The sequence below is a fragment of the Brachyistius frenatus genome, unplaced genomic scaffold, assembly GCF_029030835.1.
Source record: "Brachyistius frenatus isolate BFR_SWC_R1_liver_20210118 unplaced genomic scaffold, ASM2903083v1 Contig_112, whole genome shotgun sequence".
In the NCBI taxonomy this organism is placed as follows: domain Eukaryota; kingdom Metazoa; phylum Chordata; class Actinopteri; family Embiotocidae; genus Brachyistius; species Brachyistius frenatus.
Genome location: NW_027210711.1, coordinates 7,005 through 27,273, shown reverse-complemented (window position 1 = coordinate 27,273; position 20,269 = coordinate 7,005). Strand labels below are relative to the sequence as shown.

At 54.8% G+C, this 20,269-nt stretch overlaps 1 protein-coding gene across 2 annotated transcripts in view; it reads left to right on the top strand.

Annotated features, from left to right (window-relative positions):
* Positions 1–18,785, top strand: part of LOC138629248 (gamma-aminobutyric acid receptor subunit beta-3-like) — a 33,774-nt gene extending 14,989 nt beyond the window's left edge. Inside the window, exons 2-11 of one of the 2 annotated variants that reach the window (XM_069712833.1) lie at positions 275–322; positions 2,046–2,137; positions 2,328–2,395; positions 10,192–10,412; positions 11,222–11,304; positions 12,231–12,368; positions 14,697–14,849; positions 16,482–16,729; positions 17,189–17,257; positions 18,104–18,785. In XM_069712833.1, coding sequence (XP_069568934.1) covers positions 275–322; positions 2,046–2,137; positions 2,328–2,395; positions 10,192–10,412; positions 11,222–11,304; positions 12,231–12,368; positions 14,697–14,849; positions 16,482–16,729; positions 17,189–17,257; positions 18,104–18,475 — 1,492 coding nt within the window. In that variant the 3' untranslated portion in view covers positions 18,476–18,785. Of the gene's footprint in view, positions 1–274; positions 323–1,717; positions 1,930–2,045; positions 2,138–2,327; positions 2,396–10,191; positions 10,413–11,221; positions 11,305–12,230; positions 12,369–14,696; positions 14,850–16,481; positions 16,730–17,188; positions 17,258–18,103 lie in introns of those variants that run through there. The other variant, XM_069712834.1, reaches the window with a different exon arrangement.
* The last annotated feature ends 1,484 nt before the right edge of the window (positions 18,786–20,269 follow it).

The following is a 20,269-nucleotide window of genomic DNA, read 5'->3' as shown; positions in this document are numbered from 1 at the left end:
GCTCCCGCGGGGACAAAAACTGGGCAGAAAGAGCAACTGTACACAAACCGCACAGGTCAATTCAGTCCCGCAACAAAACCGGGACGAGCCCACCTTCAATGGGAGTGAATGCGACGTCCCAAGTGACCCCCCCCCCCCCCAAAAAAAAAAAAAAACACGTCTTACGGGAAACGTGTCGGATGTTTACGTTCGTGGTCACAGAGCAACAGTGTCCAGTTTATAATTAATGATGTCATCACCTGTTTTTTGTTTGTTTGTTTTTGTTGTCTTTCAGGAACGCTGTTGAGGGAAACAAGAAGTTGTTCGCCATCTATGACACGAGGTAGGAAATGTCACACTTAGCGCGCGCGCGCGCGCACGCACCCCCCCCCCCCTCCCCAATTATCCCCGAGATTTGTGACCTCCGCCGCAACGTTTCTCAAGCGAAATAAGAAATGGTCTCGTCCTACATTTCATATCAGGGAAAGAGACCATTGCGGACGATTAGCAGGCTGATCGATCACGCGCGTCGATTAATCGGTCGATAAATGCAAGCCCGTCTCCACGCGATACTGTTCAGGTCCCGCCATTTTTTAGAGGAAACACAGGGGAAGTGGGGAGGGGGGGGGGGGTCGGCGCTGATGGAGCACTGTAAAAAATGATCCATTTTAACAAGGGAGTTTGGTTAGTGATTCTCCAACGGTGGTGGTGGTGGTGGTGGTGGTGGTGGTGGTGGAGGGGAGGGGGGGCACTTGTCTCGATTGAGCTTATTCAAGTATTTAAATGAAAAGAAAAGAGGAAAATGCGACACAGAAAGTCAAATGATTATTGGAAGAAAATATAGTTAAAGGAGCACTTCACTGATTTGCACACACACATTTGGCATATTGGGAGTTGGGAGATGGACTCTTTTGTTTTTTTACCAGGAAGAAAAAATATATATATATTCTGGCGGACGTGTAGGATCCTGCTGTTTGGGTGTAAAATTCAAGATATATCGGGGTTCTGCCGCTTGAAATATATATATATTTTTTTTAGTATTTCTTTTGAATGATTCACGCAACCGAATGAGGGCATTGGTTAAAAAAAAAAAAAAAAAAAAAAAAGGCTGCAGTGTTCCTTTAAAGTCCCACGTCCCACCAATTAACAGCACAGAGATGAGATGATTTACGAATTAATGATGCGAATTTGCATTTAAAAGAAAGTGAAACGGAGTTTTGAGTTTGTCCATCTCCAAAAAGGAGTCCGAACTGAAAACCTGGACTTGTCCGTCCGCTGCAGCTACTGGCGGGTATTATTATTTATTTTTATTTTTTTTACAGTGTGTTAAGTGTCGGGCTTCGTCTCTCATTTGAACAAGCAGAGTGCCTTCACCGCCACCACCACCACCACCAGCACCACCACCACCACCAGCAGCAGCAGCGGCGGCGGCGGCGGCGGCAGCGTCCCCTGTACATGCACCCTCCCCATCAATATGCGCTTCAGCTCCCCAACGTAAGAGCCTCTCTCGCACAGTCGGAGACGGAAAAAGAAAAACCGCGGAGGCAACATTGACGGCAGGGGAGGCGATGTCAGCCCGCGTTTCACATCCGACTCCGTCCGCAGCGAGCTGCTGACTTTTTTTTTTTTTTTTTTTTTTACGCGTCTCAAGTCGACTTTTTCCTCCTTTCGGGGCAAATCGATGGATTTACTCCGGATTTGAAGAGCGTCCGGAACGACTGTTGATAAAGGGGGTGGGGTGGGGTGGGGTGGGGGGAAGAGAGTGTCGCTCTTTTGCTTGTTGTTGCGGTTGTAAACAACGAGAGAGGGGATAGACAAAAAAACAACAACAACAACAACAACAACAAAATAAATCAAATAGGAAAGGGTGATGTTTGCTTTGCAGAGGGTTCGGCAATTTCGCGTCTTCTCCGCGCTGGTCGTCGGTTCGATTGTGTGTTGCGCAAAAAGGTGAGTGCTGTTGTTATTTTTGTTTGGACAAGTCAAGGTTATATTGGAGGAGGGGGGGTGGGGGGGGGGGAAGCGGAGGCGATGTTTTCATGGAATTGATCCTGCTGTCGTTTCAGCGTCAATGAACCGGGCAACATGTCTTTCGTGAAGGAGACGGTGGATAAACTACTGAAGGGGTACGACATCCGACTGAGGCCGGACTTTGGAGGTATGCGCCGCTCTCCCCTCCCCACACACACTCCCCCCCCACCCCCCCCATTAATCCCCAGCTTTATTTTTGGCGCCATTCACAGTGTTGTGGTCAGGTGGAGAGGTGTGCGTGTGCGCGTGTGTGTGTGTGTGTGTGTGTGCGCGTGCGCGGGGCCTATATGCATAATCAGCTGTTTAACCTCTTCCAGGGGCCCCAGTTGCAGTCGGCATGAGCATAGACGTGGCGAGCATAGACATGGTGTCAGAAGTCAACATGGTGAGTGGATTTTACTTGTACTCGGTTACTCAGGCGCATAATGCACCCAGTCCCTGGTCCGTCTCGGAGTTGGCACACGCAGTGGCACTCGCGCAACACGACCCCCCCCCCATCCCCCTCCACCCTCCGCAGTAGCCCGAGGCAGCTCTTCTTCCCTCTCAGGCTACGGTCAGACGGATGGACCGGGTTTCCCGTAAGCAATAAAACATCTTTATCTCACACGCTGCCGGCACCTTGCGCACACTCTCTCACTCTCACACACACACACACACACACTCACTCACTCACACACACACACTCACTCAAACACACTCACTCACACACACACACTCACACACACACACACACTCACACACACTCACTCACACACACACTCACACACACACAGTCACTCACACACACTCACACACACTCACTCACTCACACACACACTCACTCACTCACTCACACACACACTCACACACATTCACACTCACACAGAAGCCTGCGTGTTAAAAAAACAACACAATAGAGCTTCCTGCTCCCGTTTCCAGCAGCGCTCATCCTCAGACAGCAGCGTCGACTCACTTTGAGGATAGATTAAAGCCGCGGCCACGATTTCCCGATCAATACGGCGCACGCACGACGCACGTGGACGCTCAAAGGAGAGCGGGCACTATCTGTCGGGAGCAGAGAGCTCTCCATTTAAATCTTTTTTATCTTTTGAAACGGACGGCCGAAAGAAACCCTCGCTCTGCCCGCGCGTCCGCTCGTTAACCTCACGGTGCCACAGTTAAAGGCGTCCTCCCCGGAGGCCCGTCTGAGCAGACAGCTATCACAGAACTCTGATTGGATTTGCTCATTTGCGAGCTGTACGTCTTCTCGGTTTAATTTTTGTTAATTCTCTTTGCCTCTTCCCTCCACCCCACGTCGGCACGTGTACCCACATGCAGGAAAGCGACTTCAGGCTATCGTATCTTAAAATATCAGCCGACGATGACCCAAATTGCACTTGGAAACGAGTGGCTCCGCGTCTCCCGCCAGCGGCTACGTTGTCTTTTGCAGAAAATGAAAAAAAAAAACAGAAATGGGGTTTTTCAGACTCCAGCGCCGGACATAACGGCGGACGTCGTTTCGTCATCGGTTTTGACGGGCCGGTTCGTCCGCAGGTGCAAACGTTACGACCGGCGTTAGAGAGAACGGGCGCCGAGCCGGAGCCATTTTTTATAATTTGCGTATTTAAAAAAAAAAAAAAAAAAATTCCAACCCTCCAGACGAGCGCTGCGGTCAACGTCGGGCAAAAAAAAAAAAAAAAGCTACATTTTCACCGCACCGGTATTAGAGAACATTTGTTTACGAGGTGGGAGGCCGGCGTGTGGGAGGGCGGCGATCGATACCAATGACTCAATGAATACTTCACCGGGCGACTTCTGGCAGGAGTCTCTCCTGCCGGCGCTCCGTGCACGTTTACATATCGAGATATTCTGGAAACTTTGTGCTAAATAACGTGAGTAGCTCCGATCCTCGGCGGACCACCGCAAACAGTCAGCGGTTTAATGGAGATGTAATATACGAGTCGTCCAGCTGCGCGTTTGGACCGTTTCTACACCCTGACGGTGAGCTCAGAGTATCGACGGCGATCGACGTCTCGGGGCCGCGTTCGCTTTCACCGACGGAACGAATCGTTACTCGCAAACCCGCTTTTGATTTTTGTCGCTGTCGGACCGAGACCGTCGCAGCGTCGCGAGATCTGGAAAAGCGACTTTAAAGAAAAACAGCGTCAGAGAGACGACTAATCCGGTCCTCCGTTTGTATTAAAAGCGGTCGTGCGTGGAACCCGATTTCAAGGCGGACGAGGTCGCGTTATCGCGGGACGACGGGCTCGCACCTGTGATAATAGAATTAATAATGTGTAATAATCAATTAGGCGCCACGTGTCATCTCTCACCGATTCCCCCGGGAGGCCGGCTGCGCTCATCGGCGCTCGTTAAATGGACAATCGGTGGCCGTCGTCCAGCGTCGAAGCCAAAACAACAGCGGTCGAGCTGTTTGTTATTTTCAGCGTGTGACATTCGGCGGAGGATACTCGCCCAGTTCCGGGACCGTCTGCGGTTTTTAGCGCGGGGACGTCGGCTCTGTAAGAGGGGGACGGGGAGGGGGGGGACGGATAACGGGCGCTTTTGTCCAGGCGGCCGCGCAGACGAACGCCGTTCTGTCTCATTGTTTTTTTTTGTTTGTTTAGGAGAAGGAGGGAGGGGAGGAGACGAGGAACACGGCCAAGTTGGCGAAAGCTGCGTTACTGCATTCATTTCAGTAACGTTTGAGCTGCCGGTTTCCCCCGCGGCGGCCCGGCGGACCGACCCGCGGGCATAACTGCGGAGAACCGGTCTTAAAAGTCGTTGTTACAGAGGGTTTATCGGCACGAGGCCCAAAACGAGGCTTCGGATCCTGGCCCGGCGCGTTTGTGCTACGAGCGGCAGAGATCTGCAGTGAGGAGTGAGGAGAAATGTGTTTCGGGCTCTGCGACGCTCCCTCCACCTCCACCTCCACCTCCCCCCCACCCACCCACCATCCACCACCACCATGCAAAAGAAGAGAGAAACAGAGTGCTTTAAAATACAGCGCAAACAGGAGAAGTGCCTAAGGTTCTGGCAGATTGAGAGTAAAGGTCCTCTTCGTGCAGCTTGAGCGTGGGCGTGCGAGATCCAAAATGTTCTCACTCGTAGAAAAGCCGGGACAAAACCGAAGCTCCCGAAAGCCCGGTTCAGAAAAAGGGGGATCGTTTTGAACTAAGTCGCAGGTAGACGAGCGCGGAAGGGGAGGGTCGTCGGGGCCTGTTGTTGTTTGTCCTAAAGAAACGGTAGTCTGATGTTTGTGTTCATATTTGTTAAGTATGCAAAAAAAAAAAGCTTCTTTTACTCCGAAGTGATATTGAAGCTTTCTACCGGCATTTCACGAGCATCCCGTCGGTGCTTCGGGGCTTTCTTTTTCCTTCGCTGGCGAGCAGCTGCCGGGACGAATGCCCAGATTTGAGAAAGGCAAGAAATACACGGCAAGTCGTTGCCGGAAACGCAATCCGACCTCAACGGGGTGTTCAAAGCCGCAGTTTTCAGCCGTGGACTCGCTCGACGTCACCGGAGCGCCGCTCAGCGCCGCGTTTAAGCTCCGGGGATTTCACGGGACGCGACGCGACGCGAGCCGGGCGATCGGCACGCGGAGAGACCCGAGAAATAAAGGCCGGAGCGGGGGCGCCGGAGATTTGTGGAGCGGCCGAGCGAAACGGAAAAGAGCAGAGAGAGAGAGAGAGAGAGAGGGATCAAAGGTGTGAGAAAAGCAGAGAGAGAGAGGAGCGAGGGAAAAAATAGGCGACAGCTGGCTTGTCCCGAAACCCACCTGGCGGGGGCAGGTCGTCCCACGCCGGTGTCCCCCGCCCTCCCCGGAGCGCGAGCTCCAGCGCCGCCAGATGCTAAAGCGTCTGAGAGAGGCTCGCTAATTACCTCTGAGGTTTTGTCGGCGGCGTGGCGTGGCGGCCTCGGCCGACGACAGACGCGTACCGGGCCGAGACGGGAGCGAGTCCGCGTCAGTCGGCGCTCGACGAAGAGAGCTTTTTAAGAGGCTTCTATTTTGGGAAAGACGCGGAAACGAGCCGACCTCCGTTGTTTAAATGGCTTGAAACACCGTTATGGAGGGAGCGCGGGTGCGTTTTCACGACCGTTACGCTCATCCGGCGGCAGCGGCGCCGAGGCCTTCGTCCCGGCTCGTCGTTCTCGCCCCTCGCGAAAGTCTCGGGATCGTTTCGGGAAAAGAACACGGCGGCGCAGCGGAGGCAGCGTCCCTCTCGCGGGGACGCGGTCGGAGCCCGCGCTCGCTGCAACGGGCCGAGCGAGCCGGCCGTCCGTCCGTTCGCCCACGGCCGCGCGTGGGTGTCGAAATGAAAGAAAGGAGACCAAAAACACAAAATAATACAAAAAACCCTGTTGTTACGGAGAGGTGAAGTGATCTCCCTCTCCGCTTCTCCAAATGTTCCCTCCGCCTGGTTTGTTTTGCTGGATGTGTTTTCACAGCGGCGGCACGACGGGCCCGTTGGGACGCGTTCCGGCGTCCCGGGTAATCAAAGCGCTCGACGGCCGTAGACGTCCTCCGAAGGACGTCGCGGGGGTAACGAGGTTTGAGACGCGCAGGCCGGTCGGAGGCCGGTCGCGTCCGTCGCCTGTTTAAAACAGATCCGGGAATCAGATGTCGCCATAACCGGGTCACCCTAATTATCTTATATAGGTTTTTCCAGCTACGCAAAAAAGAGCGTTTTGTTTTTCTCTGCGCTACTGACGATTTTTTTTGGGGGGGGGGGGGGTGGGCGGAGGGGGGAGGGTAGGCTCTCCCGTCTTCTCTACGGTCCCTCTGTAATAATAGCCGCTGGTATCAGCCTGGGAAATACGAAACCTCGACAGGCGCCGGCCTCGTTTCCTTTCTCGGTGCCGGCGGAGCGAATGAAAAGAGGAGCAGGTGAACGGCGGGCCGCGGTCACGACGGGGGCTCGTCGAGGAGGTCCTCGGCCGTCAGCCCGAAACACAAGTGTAACTCCGCAGGGTTTTCTACTCGTTGATTTTGTTTGGTTTGTTTGTTAGCTGTTGTGTTCGGACCAGCGTCATTCACACAAAAAAAATGACCGGATGTCCGGATCGCCCCGGAGAAAGAAACGCGAAAGTGACTCGGAACGAACGGCTCTGACGAACGTTTCCCGGGAAGCGGAGGCCTTTCGGTCTGTCGCTCTTATCGCGGCGTCGCCTCCCGAAGCGGCAGATAATCATCGAGAGGTTTTGTTTCGTCTTTTTTATTTTCCGGGTTACGAGACGGCAAATCTTTGGCAGACGAGAACCAGTTTTGCCCTCGAGTACCGCTGTCTCTAACCGCATCTGTTATTTAAGCACATGACACACTTTTGGGACCTCGTGGAGTCTTAAAAATTTTTAAAAAAAAATAAAAGCATGTAACTCACAACCCACAACAGCGTCTCCGCCAGAAAAGGCTTCCAATAACGTCTCAAGGAGCATCTCCGACGAACAAATCAATCCATGCCAGAGAATGAGTTCTGTGAACCGCAATGAATAAAAGGAGATCAGATCGGAGGCAGTAATGTGTGCTGCAGTCGCAGGGGCGACGTTATTTGCCCCCCTCTCCCACCTCCTCCTTCCCCCTCTCTTGTCGTTATGAGGCAATACATCGGAAAAGATTAGACGGTGATGAAATTGTCCTATATATGGAAGTCCAGCACTGCGACTTCGAGGAAAAAAGGCCGTGGGGGTCGGGGGAGGAGATGTGGGGGGGCGACGAGATCCGTACGTAGGAGTCGGGGAGCTCTCGCGAACACCCCCCCCCCCCCCCATAACCCGAAGTCCCAGTCGGTCAGAACCGGAGCCCTCCCTCCCTAAAAAAAAAAAACAAGAGCAAACATTTCCCGAGCAGGTAACGCAAAGCCGAACTCGTCGTCATCTGAAACTCATTTTGATTTGTCTCCATGCAAGATTGATGAGGATTCCTCGGCCGCGTGTTTGCGCCGGCTGCACGGTCAGTTTAAATCATTTATGTGCTGCGAGGCGCTCGCCGGGCCGGCCACCTGCTGGCACTCCGGCAGGGGGGGATACCGCTCGGTGGGAGGAGGGCGGTGTGTGTGTGTAAATCGAACGTCCACCAGGCGCCGGGATCGGTTCACGCCGACCACGTCAGCGCGGACGGTGGGCAAGTCGCACGTTGCGCCGCAGGCTCCTCGAAGGCGACGAGGAGTTACTGTCCCGTCGCCGACGGCAACTCGGAGTGACGTAGCGCCTCGCTGCCGCCAGCGCGCCATTGACGTACGCAATATAAGAGGGGAGACCTCGGTCCCCCGACACCGCCTCCTCCTCCCCACCCTCCTCGCTTCCTCCCTCCTCCTCCCGTTTACTCGTGGGTGAAATAGCCAGCGGGAGGTGTTGCCGTCGCGGATCAACGTATTGACGTTTTCTCGTATCTATTGACAACAGAAAAGCGTCGCGGTCCTTTTGATGAAATGTCTTTGCGATATGTGTTCTTGTACAGAAGAGCTCAGACGTGGCGACGGGGTTAACGGAGGTCAACGCGAGGAGCAAAGAGCTAAATATTTGTGTTAGGTGCGACAAATCAGTTTGCGAATCGCGTGAACCGTCGCGGACCAATCGGTCGATTTCTTTCGGACGTCGTTCAGCGGAAAGAGTCCCAGGACAACGGTCCGAGGGAGAGGATTGTTTTAGAGAAGGCAGAAAAAGGTGATTTCGCTACTAAAAGTAGTCGCTTACCTTAAAACGTGACATTTTGACAGCTTCCCCTCGCAGATTGTGTCTAACGACCGCGACGGGCCGGCGCCGGGGGCCCGCGGGCTACCCGACCCGCCCCGGTTCCACTACTTCACATCCGCGGCTCCGTGCCAATCAGCTTTCCTCGTCGTGCTGCGAGAGCAATCTGTGTCCTGCGCTGACTAAGACCTTCCCTTTCGCATCTCCGCGTGTTCACCGAACCCGGGAAAGCGCGTCGAGCGGACGTGAAGCGTTAATAAAAAGACGAGGGAGAATTCAACGGCCTGAATTGGCATCGTTTAACGTGGGTTGAAAAAGAATAAGAAATAAATAAAACAAGGGAGGAAAATGTCAAACCTGGTGTGTTCGGTAAGCATCAGCGCCACACGGACACGTGTGCCGGCGCCAGCTCGGCGCGGGTCCGGTTGCATTTCAGCGCCACAGCGGGCAGAGGGGAGATCGTGGCACTGGCCAGAGAAAGAGGGAGGGAGGGGGAGGGAGGGAGAGACAGTCAGAGGAAAAAGAGAAATAGAGGAGAGGAGCTTGTTTGCTCGGGTAAGTGGATTATGTGTTGCGGTGGGAATGGAGGGAGGGGCGGCGGCCTCCTCCTCCTCCACCGCCGCCGCTTCGGCTCCGGTCAAATACTACTCGAACGGAGGCAAAACAAAAACATCGACTTACGCAACCGTCCACGTTTGATTTTCAGAGAGCCCTCGGTGTCCTCGCGGCCGGAGTTTAATTACTTCTCGCCAACGCCGATTTGGCTTAGCTGCCAGATGGCGAGTGTTCATTACACAGAGAAACACAAGAAATATTAGACGCTCACACGGACGCTTTGATATTCGCGAACGCGGCGGTTCAAAAGGGAAAACCGCGAATAAGTCCTTTGCGAGAGGGAGGGGGGGGCGGTTTTTATCCCGAGAAGAGTCCCGGGTTAACGCGAGAGAATTCACCGAAGGGTCTTAAGATCCGATTGATCGTAGTTTGATTTCCCCCGATTCTTTTCCGCCGTCGCGATACTGGAAGGCGGCCGCGAGGGACGACGGGAAACGTTAAAGCGCGTAAGAGCGCGGTAAAAAAAAGAAAAGGAAAAAAAAAAAGGAAACACAAAGTCTCTTGATTCATTAAAGGCAGTTTTAGAGCAAATCCCACGTAAGGCCAAGAACTGAGTAACAACAAAAACAATTCAGTATTGTCCTGAAACATCTTTCAAAAGTGAGACTTTGAAAAGCGGCGGGACCGCGGAGACTCGGCCCTTTTGATTTCGTTGGCGTTTGGGTAACGGGGGGGAAAATAGCTTTTAGGCAAAGGAATTAGATACGACCTCAGAGGATGGCGCGATAAAGAGTTACTAAGGGCGCGTATTTCCCCGGCGGTTCCCCGCTGAGGGGAAACAACAGGAGGTTGTCATTCAGCAAAAGTACATGAAGAAAAGGGAAAAAAAAAAACAAAAAACAGCCACTATGTGTTTCAGAGCCGTTAACGGCGCTTTTGTGTTTGTTTTCCCCGCAGGACTACACGCTGACCATGTACTTCCAGCAGTACTGGAGAGACAAGCGTCTGGCCTACTTGGGAATCCCCCTCAACCTGACTCTGGACAACAGGGTGGCCGACCAGCTGTGGGTCCCCGACACGTACTTCCTCAACGACAAGAAGTCGTTCGTCCACGGCGTCACGGTGAAAAACCGCATGATCCGCCTGCACCCGGACGGAACCGTTCTCTACGGACTGAGGCGAGTTACGCTCGGCGCGCGGTCCGATCGTCTCGGCGAGACGAGCTTCGTCGGGTCCCGCCGTAACGTTTAACGGTAACCGCAGCGACGAGAGACGAAGGTTTCGGCAGCTTACGCGGCTTCTCCCGTCGTACATTTCGGGCATCGGGCGTGAAGTGAGACTTTGTAAAGGGACAAACATATCTCGTCGTCAACCACCCGAAGCCCGGAAAGCGGACTTCCGACGCTTCGGACCGGATGTACCCGACGCGCCGTTGCCCTAAAACGCGTCGGCGAATCACCCTCCTCAGCGATAACGAACACGGGCCTCGTTAAAAGCCCTCGTTTTGAATTTCCGTCAATGTTTCGGACCGTCCGAGCGTCAACCGAACGGAGACACCCGGCGGCCGAGCGGCCGGCTTTGAATCGGGCCGGAGTTTTGCCGAAATCGTTCAGAAATTCCGTGCCATTCGGCGGCGTATTTCAAACGGCGCGATCGTCAGCCGTTTGAAAGGATCCTCGGACGCCGCCGACGGGAAGGAGCGGAGGGCGGATCGGCGGCACGATTATGTATTCGGTTACACGGTCGGCATTTTAAGTCGGAGGCGTCGCGATAATGTCCTCGGAAGAGGACGCCGACGGCGTCCGGCGATACGGTACCGGGCCGAGGAGCCGGGCGAAAAGACGAACGGGCCAAGCGGAGCGCCGCGTCTTCCCGCCCGTCCATCCGTCTGCCTCTCAATGTCATGTGCTTAAATGAAACGCGCCATCTAAAGTATATTCCCCTTCCCTCCCCCCCCTCCTCTCTCCACCCGCGTCTCCTCTTCCAGGATCACTACAACGGCGGCGTGCATGATGGATCTCAGGCGGTATCCTCTGGACGAACAGAACTGCACCCTGGAGATAGAGAGCTGTGAGTACGGGGGGGCCGACCGCTCGGGGGCCAAATGCGTTCGAGCGGAAGGGGGGGGGGGAACGCACAAAAATCAACGGACCCGGTTCTGTTTTTGTGCGTCTTTTTACCGTTCTGTGGCGTTTGTTTAAAAAGTCCGAGGTTGACCTTACGTGATAATCCTACAACTGAATCCCGGGGTCACCTCGGTAGTTTAATGTGGCGCCGGCGGGCAAACGTGGAACCGCGGACTTTGAGGTCTTTGGTTTATAATTAAAGCTTTCAGCTCGGGATGTAACGCTTCGGGGAGGGGAAGGAGAAGGGGAGGAGGGGGGGGCGGCTGAGTCAGCATCAGGCAGCAGGTCGGCCCGGGGTGGCCGGACGAGCCGAGCTCGGCGTGGCCTCTCCGCTGTTTGCAGACGACGCGGCCACAGAGAGGGAGATGCGCGCCGGCTCGCTCGCCCCGCCGCCAACCGCAAGCCGACCTTAGAAACGGGCGAGAGGATAGACGAGTGGACGGAGGGGATGGGAAATACTGCGTAGAGCTGAATAATATGAAGGTAGGAGAGCCAGAAAAAGTAAGCAAGAACAAACAATGACAACCGCCCCTTTTTGTTTTTAGTTGGTATTTTTTATCTCTTTTTTTGTTTTCTGTTTTTTTATTCTTTTGACATTTTCCCGAACTCGCGTAAACCCATTAAAGCACTTGCTTTTCAGAGCAACGTCTGCTTCTCTGAAACGACTTCAAACGCGTTTTGTTATTTATTATTAATGTTTGTTCCCCCTCCCTCCCCAAATAGCAGCCCAGTCGGACGATCAGCAACGCCGCATATCTCTGTCTCCGGTGCCGGTCGGACAGATGGTTACACCTCGGCGCGCATGTGTGTGTGTGTGTGTGTGTGTGTGTGCGTGTGTGTGTGTGTGTGTGTGCGTTTCCTCCCGTGCAGATGGCTACACCACAGACGACATCGAGTTCTACTGGAAGGGAGGAGATACGGCCGTGACGGGGGTGACGAGGATCGAGCTGCCTCAGTTCTCCATCGTGGATTACAAGCTGGTGTCCAGAAACGTCGTGTTTTCCACAGGTGAACGCCTGGTCCCTCCACGCCCGACAACGGCCCGGTTAATCCCTCGGTCCGCTCGGCGGGCCGACACGACGGGCTGCAGGGGCCGCAGGGGCCGGAGGGACCGGGGGGGGGGCCGCGGCCCCGAAAACTTGTAAAGTATTTTCGGAGAGCGTTAATTAGTCGCAGCGGGGGGGGAATCTTCAGTTATTATTTATACAGACTTCAACAATCTGCCAAATCACTGAGAAAAGGGAAAGCGGAGAGACAGATATAGAAGCCTCGCGCCAAAGAAGGTTTCGGTAACGAGAGCAGGTCGGACGGCGACGACTCCGCGACAGAAAAACAGGCCGCGATTCAGGGCGTCGTAGGTTCAACGCGGGGCGCGAAATTATTCTCCCGTCTGTTCGACGACGACGGCTTTAAATATGAAATATTAATCTGACGGTCGTCCTCGATTACGTTCCTTCGAACACGAAACGCTTCGTTAGCAGCTTTTTGAAGCAGTCGTCGTTTACGACGCAGCGCTGAAATTCAGAACAAATACTTGACTCTGTCAAGGAAGTGGGACTTTTTTAAAACGGGAAGTGTGGAACGTGCGTGGGACGGGTTACACGACGTCGGACGCAGGCGGCGCGGTTGTCGAGGCGACGAAAAGGAGACGCGGCAGACCTCCGGGACTCTGTCGTCGAGCTGTCGCGGACTTTGTTGGTGAACTGTTTTCCCTCTTCCTCCTCCTCCTCCTTTTCATCATCCTCCTCCTCCTCCTCTTCATCCTCCTCCTCGGCCTCACACGCGGTCTTCCTCCCACTCGCGGATGCCGTTCCGCGTCGCAGTTACAGCCAGTGCCGTCGGACGCCCACGCGCCGGCGAACCTCCGGCTCGCCTTCAGCCGCTAAATACCGGAACACGTCGCACGCGTCACTCGACAGCGATAGTCGGCAGCTCATTTGTTACACCCGGATGTTTGCTGAAAATCGGTGAAAGAGAAAAGGGGGCGCACGTCGGCTCCACTCGTCTCCAAATGTGACGTAAACGCGATCGGGGAAAAAGGTAGACGAAAGTGTAGAAGACGCACGGGACGCTCCGTCACCGCGGAGATGCGTCGCGCGTCCCAAACGAACGGCGACCGCGGACGTCAAACAAAAGGTCAAAGGGCTTTCAATAAAATAAAAAGCTTCCTTATTTGTGTAAAAGCCATAAACCGGTCGCCAGCGGAAACGCCGCCACGCTGACGTTCGGCAGACACGGCGTCAGTTTGTCACGCGTCAATCGCAGCCGGCGGCGCGAGAGGACGCGACACCGAACGCGGTTAATAACGGACGGCCGGGACACGACGCCGGGTCCGGTCGGCGCCGAGGTCCTCCGGAAGTCCCGTCGGCGGCGGATAATCCCGTTTGAGAAACGGCCTGTTTTTGTAGAAGTACACGTGACCCTGTTTATTGCAATCTAACAAACAGCGGGCGCTGAATGTTAATGAGAGGATCTTTTTTTGTCTCTCTCTGTCTCTCTGTCTCTCTCTCTCTCTCTCTCCACAAATGGAGTCGGTCCAACTGTGCACACAAGCGTGAAGTCGATTAGACCCACGCTCGCCACAAGTAGCTTTGGCCGAAACCCATGGTTTGGAAACGGCAGCGTAGCGGGCCCTTCTTCTCCTCCGACACAAACCGAGAGCGGAAAAGCAGCTAAGAATAGTAACGAGCCGTAGATACGATCCGCGGAAGTTTCAAATTAACGACAGGAACGCTTCCTCGCAGCAGAAGCGTTTGATTTTTCCCGACTCGCCGCCGACGCCGCCTGCCTTTCTGAAGCCGGCGTGACGCCGAATCCGTCTGAATCTTCGTGTGAATTACGGCGATGCGGAGACGCGATAAATCAGAGTGGTGGAATTTTTATCAGCAGCCTGAATATTGTGTCACATCATCACAAAACAGGGTTACAGTGTTCTTTGTGTGTGTGTGTGTGTGTGCACGCGCTCACTGAAAGAAATGAAATTCTTGTTACCATGGCGATAAATCCAACCCATGCTGTCGGGGTTGTCATGGAAACTGAAACAAAAACATGAGGTGTCCCTGCGTGCTCTTCTCAGGATAACAAAGTTGGATGTTGTCAGTTTGAAATGTGTCGAAATGTGTCTTTCTCTCTGTCTCTCGCTCTCTCTCCTTCTCTTTCTCACCAACCCTCCCTCCCTCCTTCCCTCCCTCTTTCTCTGTCTCGCTCCCTGTCTCTCTTTTTGTCACTCTGTCTCTTCTGTCCCTCTCTCTCTCTCTCTCTTCTCCCTTTGTCTCTCTCTCTCTCTCTCCCTCTGTCCCTTTCTCTCTGTCCCTCTCTCCCTCTTTCCCCCTCCAGGTGCCTACCCTCGACTGTCTCTGAGCTTCAAGCTGAAGAGGAACATCGGCTACTTCATCTTGCAGACGTACATGCCATCGATCCTGATCACCATCCTCTCCTGGGTCTCCTTCTGGATCAACTACGACGCGTCGGCGGCCAGAGTGGCCCTCGGTAAGAGGCGGGGCGAGGGACGAGCGTTCGGCTTTGTCCGACGAGCTCCGGGACCTCGAGACGACGAACGTGCGAGGACGGGGAGGCCCGCGGGGGGCCGTAAACGCATCTCCTCTCTAACGAGCGCAGGTCCGCCCGTTATTAGACGAGGGCGCCCGTCGGCCCCCGCCAGCCGTAAACGAGGCGGCGGGGGGCGAACGCAATTTAGGCATCGGGCTCTCCGCGGCGCTCGTTCATTCGTAGCTCGGCGAATGAACTTTTCCAGACGGAGAGCGAGAGTGGGAATCCGGCACCTCCTCTCGGTCGGAAGAAAACACGGAAGAAAGAAACGGAAATGAAACTGAAGTCGGATGTAAGGCGCGCCGGGTTGTTTGGTCGCATTTCCAGGTTACGGGTTCGTTTAATAACGTCCGGCGCCACAGATGGCCAGCCGGCGGTAGAGCGTCGGGCCCGGGGTTAAACGGATCGATCCGGCCGCGCCGACGGATCGGCGCGTTCTGTCCTTCAATCGTCTTCATCGGGCGGCGTAATGGAGCGGTAATGACGTTAACGCGTCGTAATGCGTTTTGGGAAACGCGCTTTGATCCATTACCCGTCTGCCGCGTCCGTCTCCTCCTGCGTTATCTCGGAGAGCGTCCGTCCGTCCACGTGCGTCCGGAGGCTCGCGCGCGGAGTCGTATCTGTTTCGTGAAGGCGCGCCTGTAACGTCCGGTTCATCCGACATTCGTGAGGGAATGCAATATGCGTTCTGAAGTGTGTGTGGGCTGCTCTATTGCGCTTGCAGACCTGCCAGTAAGAGCGCTGTAATGATTGGGGAGGTGAAGGGGAGGAGGGGAGAGGGGGGGGGGGGATCAATTCCAGGAGGCAAACAATTGAATTGTTTGAAGGGGAATCTCATTTTGCCGAGCGGTTTGCGAAGGAGTGCGAAGTTCCCAATGAGCCGCCCGCGCTCTTAATGCGGTTGCGAGGCCCTCCGTTCGCAATCGAGTTAGACGAGCGGAGGAGGCGCGGGCGGAGGACCGGCGGTCTGCGGCGTCTTCCCAAGCGATGAGAAGAGGCGCTTGGATTTAGCGACCCGTCGACGGATAACCTGTCCCGCAGTTAATGTCTCGCGATTGGAGCCGATTTGATTGCCGTGTGCCTTCGTTGCAGCCGTTAAGGTGGAAAGAGAGGCTCGGGGATGTGGAATGAGGTGGGAGGAAGATAAATGGAGGGAGATAAGGGGAGGAAGCGGGGAAACAACGTGTGGAGACGGAGAAACCCGACGAAACTGTATTTCTCTCCAGAGAGTGTCACGGCGCCACGAAGCGTGATTAAATTGTCCGAAGCAGACGAGAGGACGGAGGGACGGACGGAGAGTGGCGTTGCGACGCGGCGATAACTTACACCGAGGGCTCGGTTGACCTCCTCCCAACCACCTCGCTGTACTTTATGAGACACGCAGCGTTATTGTAATGAGTTCTCTGTGCCCGATGACCGAGGGGCCGCCGGATGTTTTTTTCCGGGCGGACCTTTGAATTGCAATGACTCGTCGGCGCCGACACGTCCGTCGGACCGATCGGGCAGAACAGAAGGAAGCGGCTGAAAGAGGCGTTTGATTTGCGGTGGTCTTTTTGGGGGGGTTTTCCGCAGGGATCACCACCGTGCTGACCATGACCACCATCAACACCCATTTGAGGGAGACGCTGCCCAAGATCCCGTACGTGAAGGCCATCGACATGTACCTGATGGGCTGCTTCGTCATGGTGTTCCTGGCGCTGCTGGAGTACGCCTTCGTCAACTACATCTTCTTCGGGAGGGGCCCTCAGATGCAGAAGAAGCTGGCGGAGAAGGCGGAGAAGGCCAACAACGAGAAGGCGGCCAAGTACGACGCGGCGAGGGTAGGGCGGCGTTTCCTTATCGGTCGCCCGCGAACGCGGCGTGAGAGCAGATGTTGGGTTCGGGGGGGGGGGGGCGTTTTGGGGAAAATTTAAAGGAGGTCAATTTAGTTTAGTTTTCGATCGGGAGAGGGGCGACTAAAATGTTAACCACGCGGCAACCAAACCGAAGTCATAATACCGACGTCACGGCGCGGCTTCGCCCGTCGTTAAAGGGCGGCGAAGTCAGGGAATGTCCCGGTGAGTATGTCGTGCGTTTCATTTGGGATTCCGTGTTTTTGGTGAAATTGTCTTAACTTTAAATTTAGTGTTAATCGAGTATCGGAACCAAGAATTGAGGTTTTTTTTCCCAACAGGTTTACTGTCCTTATCGCCGAGCGTAAGCATCTTCTCTTAAGGAAACATACGAACGCACTCAGTCCCCGTGAATAAATACATCCGTGGTTGTTTTGGTTTCCTCAGGAGGCAGGTAATAGGACCGCATCCCTAAAACGGTCCAATCAGGTTAGAGGGCTTCGCCACTCGCGCTCGGTGAGTTGTGTGCGTCCTCAAGTCAAATTCACCTCCCATCAGCCGACACGGATCGGTTCCCGAGCGTCTTCGCGTCCACGCGAGCGACGAAGGAACGCATGCGGTCCGTGTCCCCCCCGACGACGCCGTCCGTCCCCCCGTCCCTCCCTCCCCCCCATCCCCCGCTCACGTGAACCGACAGCACGACTCCATCACATTCTGTGGCACGAAGCCGTAAAGCTGTCGGCGACGCCGGTTTATTCGCGCGTCGCGAAAAATGTCACGCGGCGGGCCGTGAGCCGAGGGGAGGTGAACGGCCGACGCGGCATTTTTTGGCCCGACGCCGATAATAAACGGAGACGAGAAGTGACGACGACGGCCGTCGGGAAAGACGGCGCGCGTCAGTTCGAGAAAGGCATTTTCTTTTTCTTTTTTTTTTTGTTCCCCACCCGCCAGGAAAAGAAATGTGTCATTTTCACGGTCGGTACATTTGCATGAGCGATCGCCGCATCCCATCACTGTGTACCTGTGTTGTGGCGCATGGATCACCAGCTGCTGGGAGGGGAGGGGGAGGGCTACTTAATGGAACGCGTTATTCCCGCAGTGCCGATGTTTGGAAGCGAGGTTTTCTCGTTTTATCGATCGGCACTCGGCGGCAATCGGACAAACGGCCCGAGCCGGGTCAATAAAAAAGCGCACCGAAGCGCTCGCTGGCTTTCGGGGGAGGTGTGTGTTTGTGGGGGGGCGAGGGGGGGGTCGCAGACGTCTTCCGCGACGGCCCGTCGTCGGGGCGTCGCGGACGGCGACTTGTCCGACGCCCCCGGCGCATCGGTAAGGCGGTTGTTCCGTTTGCGTTTGTCCTTTCAGGCGGAGGCGCACGGCCACGGCAACATCCTGCTGACCACGCTGGAGATCCACAACGAGGTGGCGGGGGGCGAGATCACCACCAGCCTGGCGGACATGAGGAACTCTCAGTCCGCGGCGCAGCTGGACAGCACGGCCTCGTCGCACATCCAGTACCGCAAGCAGAGCGGCGGCATCGGGCCGCGCTCGGCCAGCCGCCAGTCCCTGGACCGGGCCGCGCAGCTGAAGCGCAGCCGCCTGCGCCGGCGCTCCTCGCAGCTGAAGATCAAAATCCCCGACCTGACGGACGTGAACGCCATCGACCGCTGGTCGCGGATCATCTTCCCCTCCGTGTTCTCGCTGTTCAACCTCATCTACTGGCTCTACTACGTGTGACGGGACCGTTCGGGTCCGGGCGCGGCGGTGTTCGCCGTTCGTCCGACTCGTTTCATTTACGTGTTTGTGTATTTATTTCCGGATTTGTTTTTGGGTGGGTTTTTTTTCGCGTTTTTCGGTTTTCGGTGTCGTTTTGTTTTGGGGTTGTTGTTTTTTTCCGCGGGCTTTTCTACACGACGGGATCCGTCCGGGTCGAAGAGGGCAACGCCGCGAGACGAAAGAGGGACGAGCGGCGGACGCGGGGGGAAAAGACTTTCGGGGTTTCGGACCGAGCCGTCGTCCGAACCGTCGTTTGTATATCGGCGGCGTCCCGGCGACGTTTCGGAGCGCGTGCCGCGACCGGGACTCGCGTCGGTCGCTTCCCAAACATTTCGCCCTCTCGGTAAAACGTGTAAATAGCCAGATGCAAAGCCAGCAAATCCAATAAGTGACGGAGCGTTCGCGAGACCGAAAAAGCGACAAAATAAAAACAAACAAAAAAAAGGCGCCGTCGGCAGTAAAGCGGTCCGGGCGGCCATTTTTCTAACGAAAGAAAATAACGAGGAAAACTTTGCAGGTGTTCAGATAAGCGACTTCGTCCTCCGTTCGGGGGCGACGGCCACTCAGGGTTCCCGAGTTTTTCGGCGTCCTTTCCCCGACAGTTTCCTCGAATACGCCGTTCGTTCATTCGAAAGAGGCGGGGAAAAAAAAACAAAAGCACAATTACCAATAAAACTGCCATTTCTTTCCACTTCGTACCTTCGGATTTGCACAGGAAATCGATCCGAGCCCGCGTTTCGTCGGGAAAGCAGCTGCCAAGGGCCTTTTTGCGGGCGACCCGAGTTATTACGAGCGCACTCCGGAAAGCGTTCCGATATTTTTGTACTCCGCGTTGTCTCGGGCGCCTTTTTTTGGGCGTTCGCGCGAATTTCCGAACCCGCGACCGAGGAAACGAGACCCGTTAGATTTTGTACGCGATTTATAGAAAGCGGGCGTACGACCGCCCGGGAACGATCGATCACTTTGCGGTCGTCACGACGACGACTGACCCGTCGGGGCTATTTATGGAAGAAAAAAAAAGGGGGGGGGCGGGAGGGGGGGATACAACTTCGAACACGTTCCCGGGGAAACGGGCCGGCGCGGCGACGCAAACGGACTTCGTAGATTCGAGCGATCACAAGCCGCACACACTTAGCGTTGAATGTACGGGATCCATTCTTCAGGGAGGATAACGAGCCATCGATTCTCCGTCAGAATGTAACGCGGCTGCGCAAAACGACGTTTGCTTTCCGGGCACGAGGTGGAAGCGCGAGTCGACGCCGGGCGACGAGTTCTAGGTTCTGTAAAAGAAACCCCCAAAAAATAATAACATGAAATAAAATAACACGCAGAACGTCGCGTTCGGCCACGAAGCGACGTCGGGCGATCCGAGCTCGCGTCGCCAGAGCTTCGACGTGTAAATAAGCAGCGAAAAGGAGAAAACGAAGAAGAAGAAGAAGAAAAAACAACAACAGCTCGTCCTGACCGTCGGGAACAATTACTGTCGGGGCTCGTGGTGAGATGTTACAAAAACAAAAGGAAAAAAAAATCAACTTCGTTGAATGAGTCATTCGGTACGGAAAAAAATAACGACAAAAAAAAGAAAAAAGAAACATACGACGTGCAGTTGAAAAGAGAAGCTACAAACTCCACATACGTGTTTAGATACGTGCATGCGACTACAATTCGTAACAAAAGAAACAAGATATTTATTATATTTTTATTTGTTTTTTTGCATTTACGAGAGCTGCCAACTGTTCATTTTAGAGATGACTC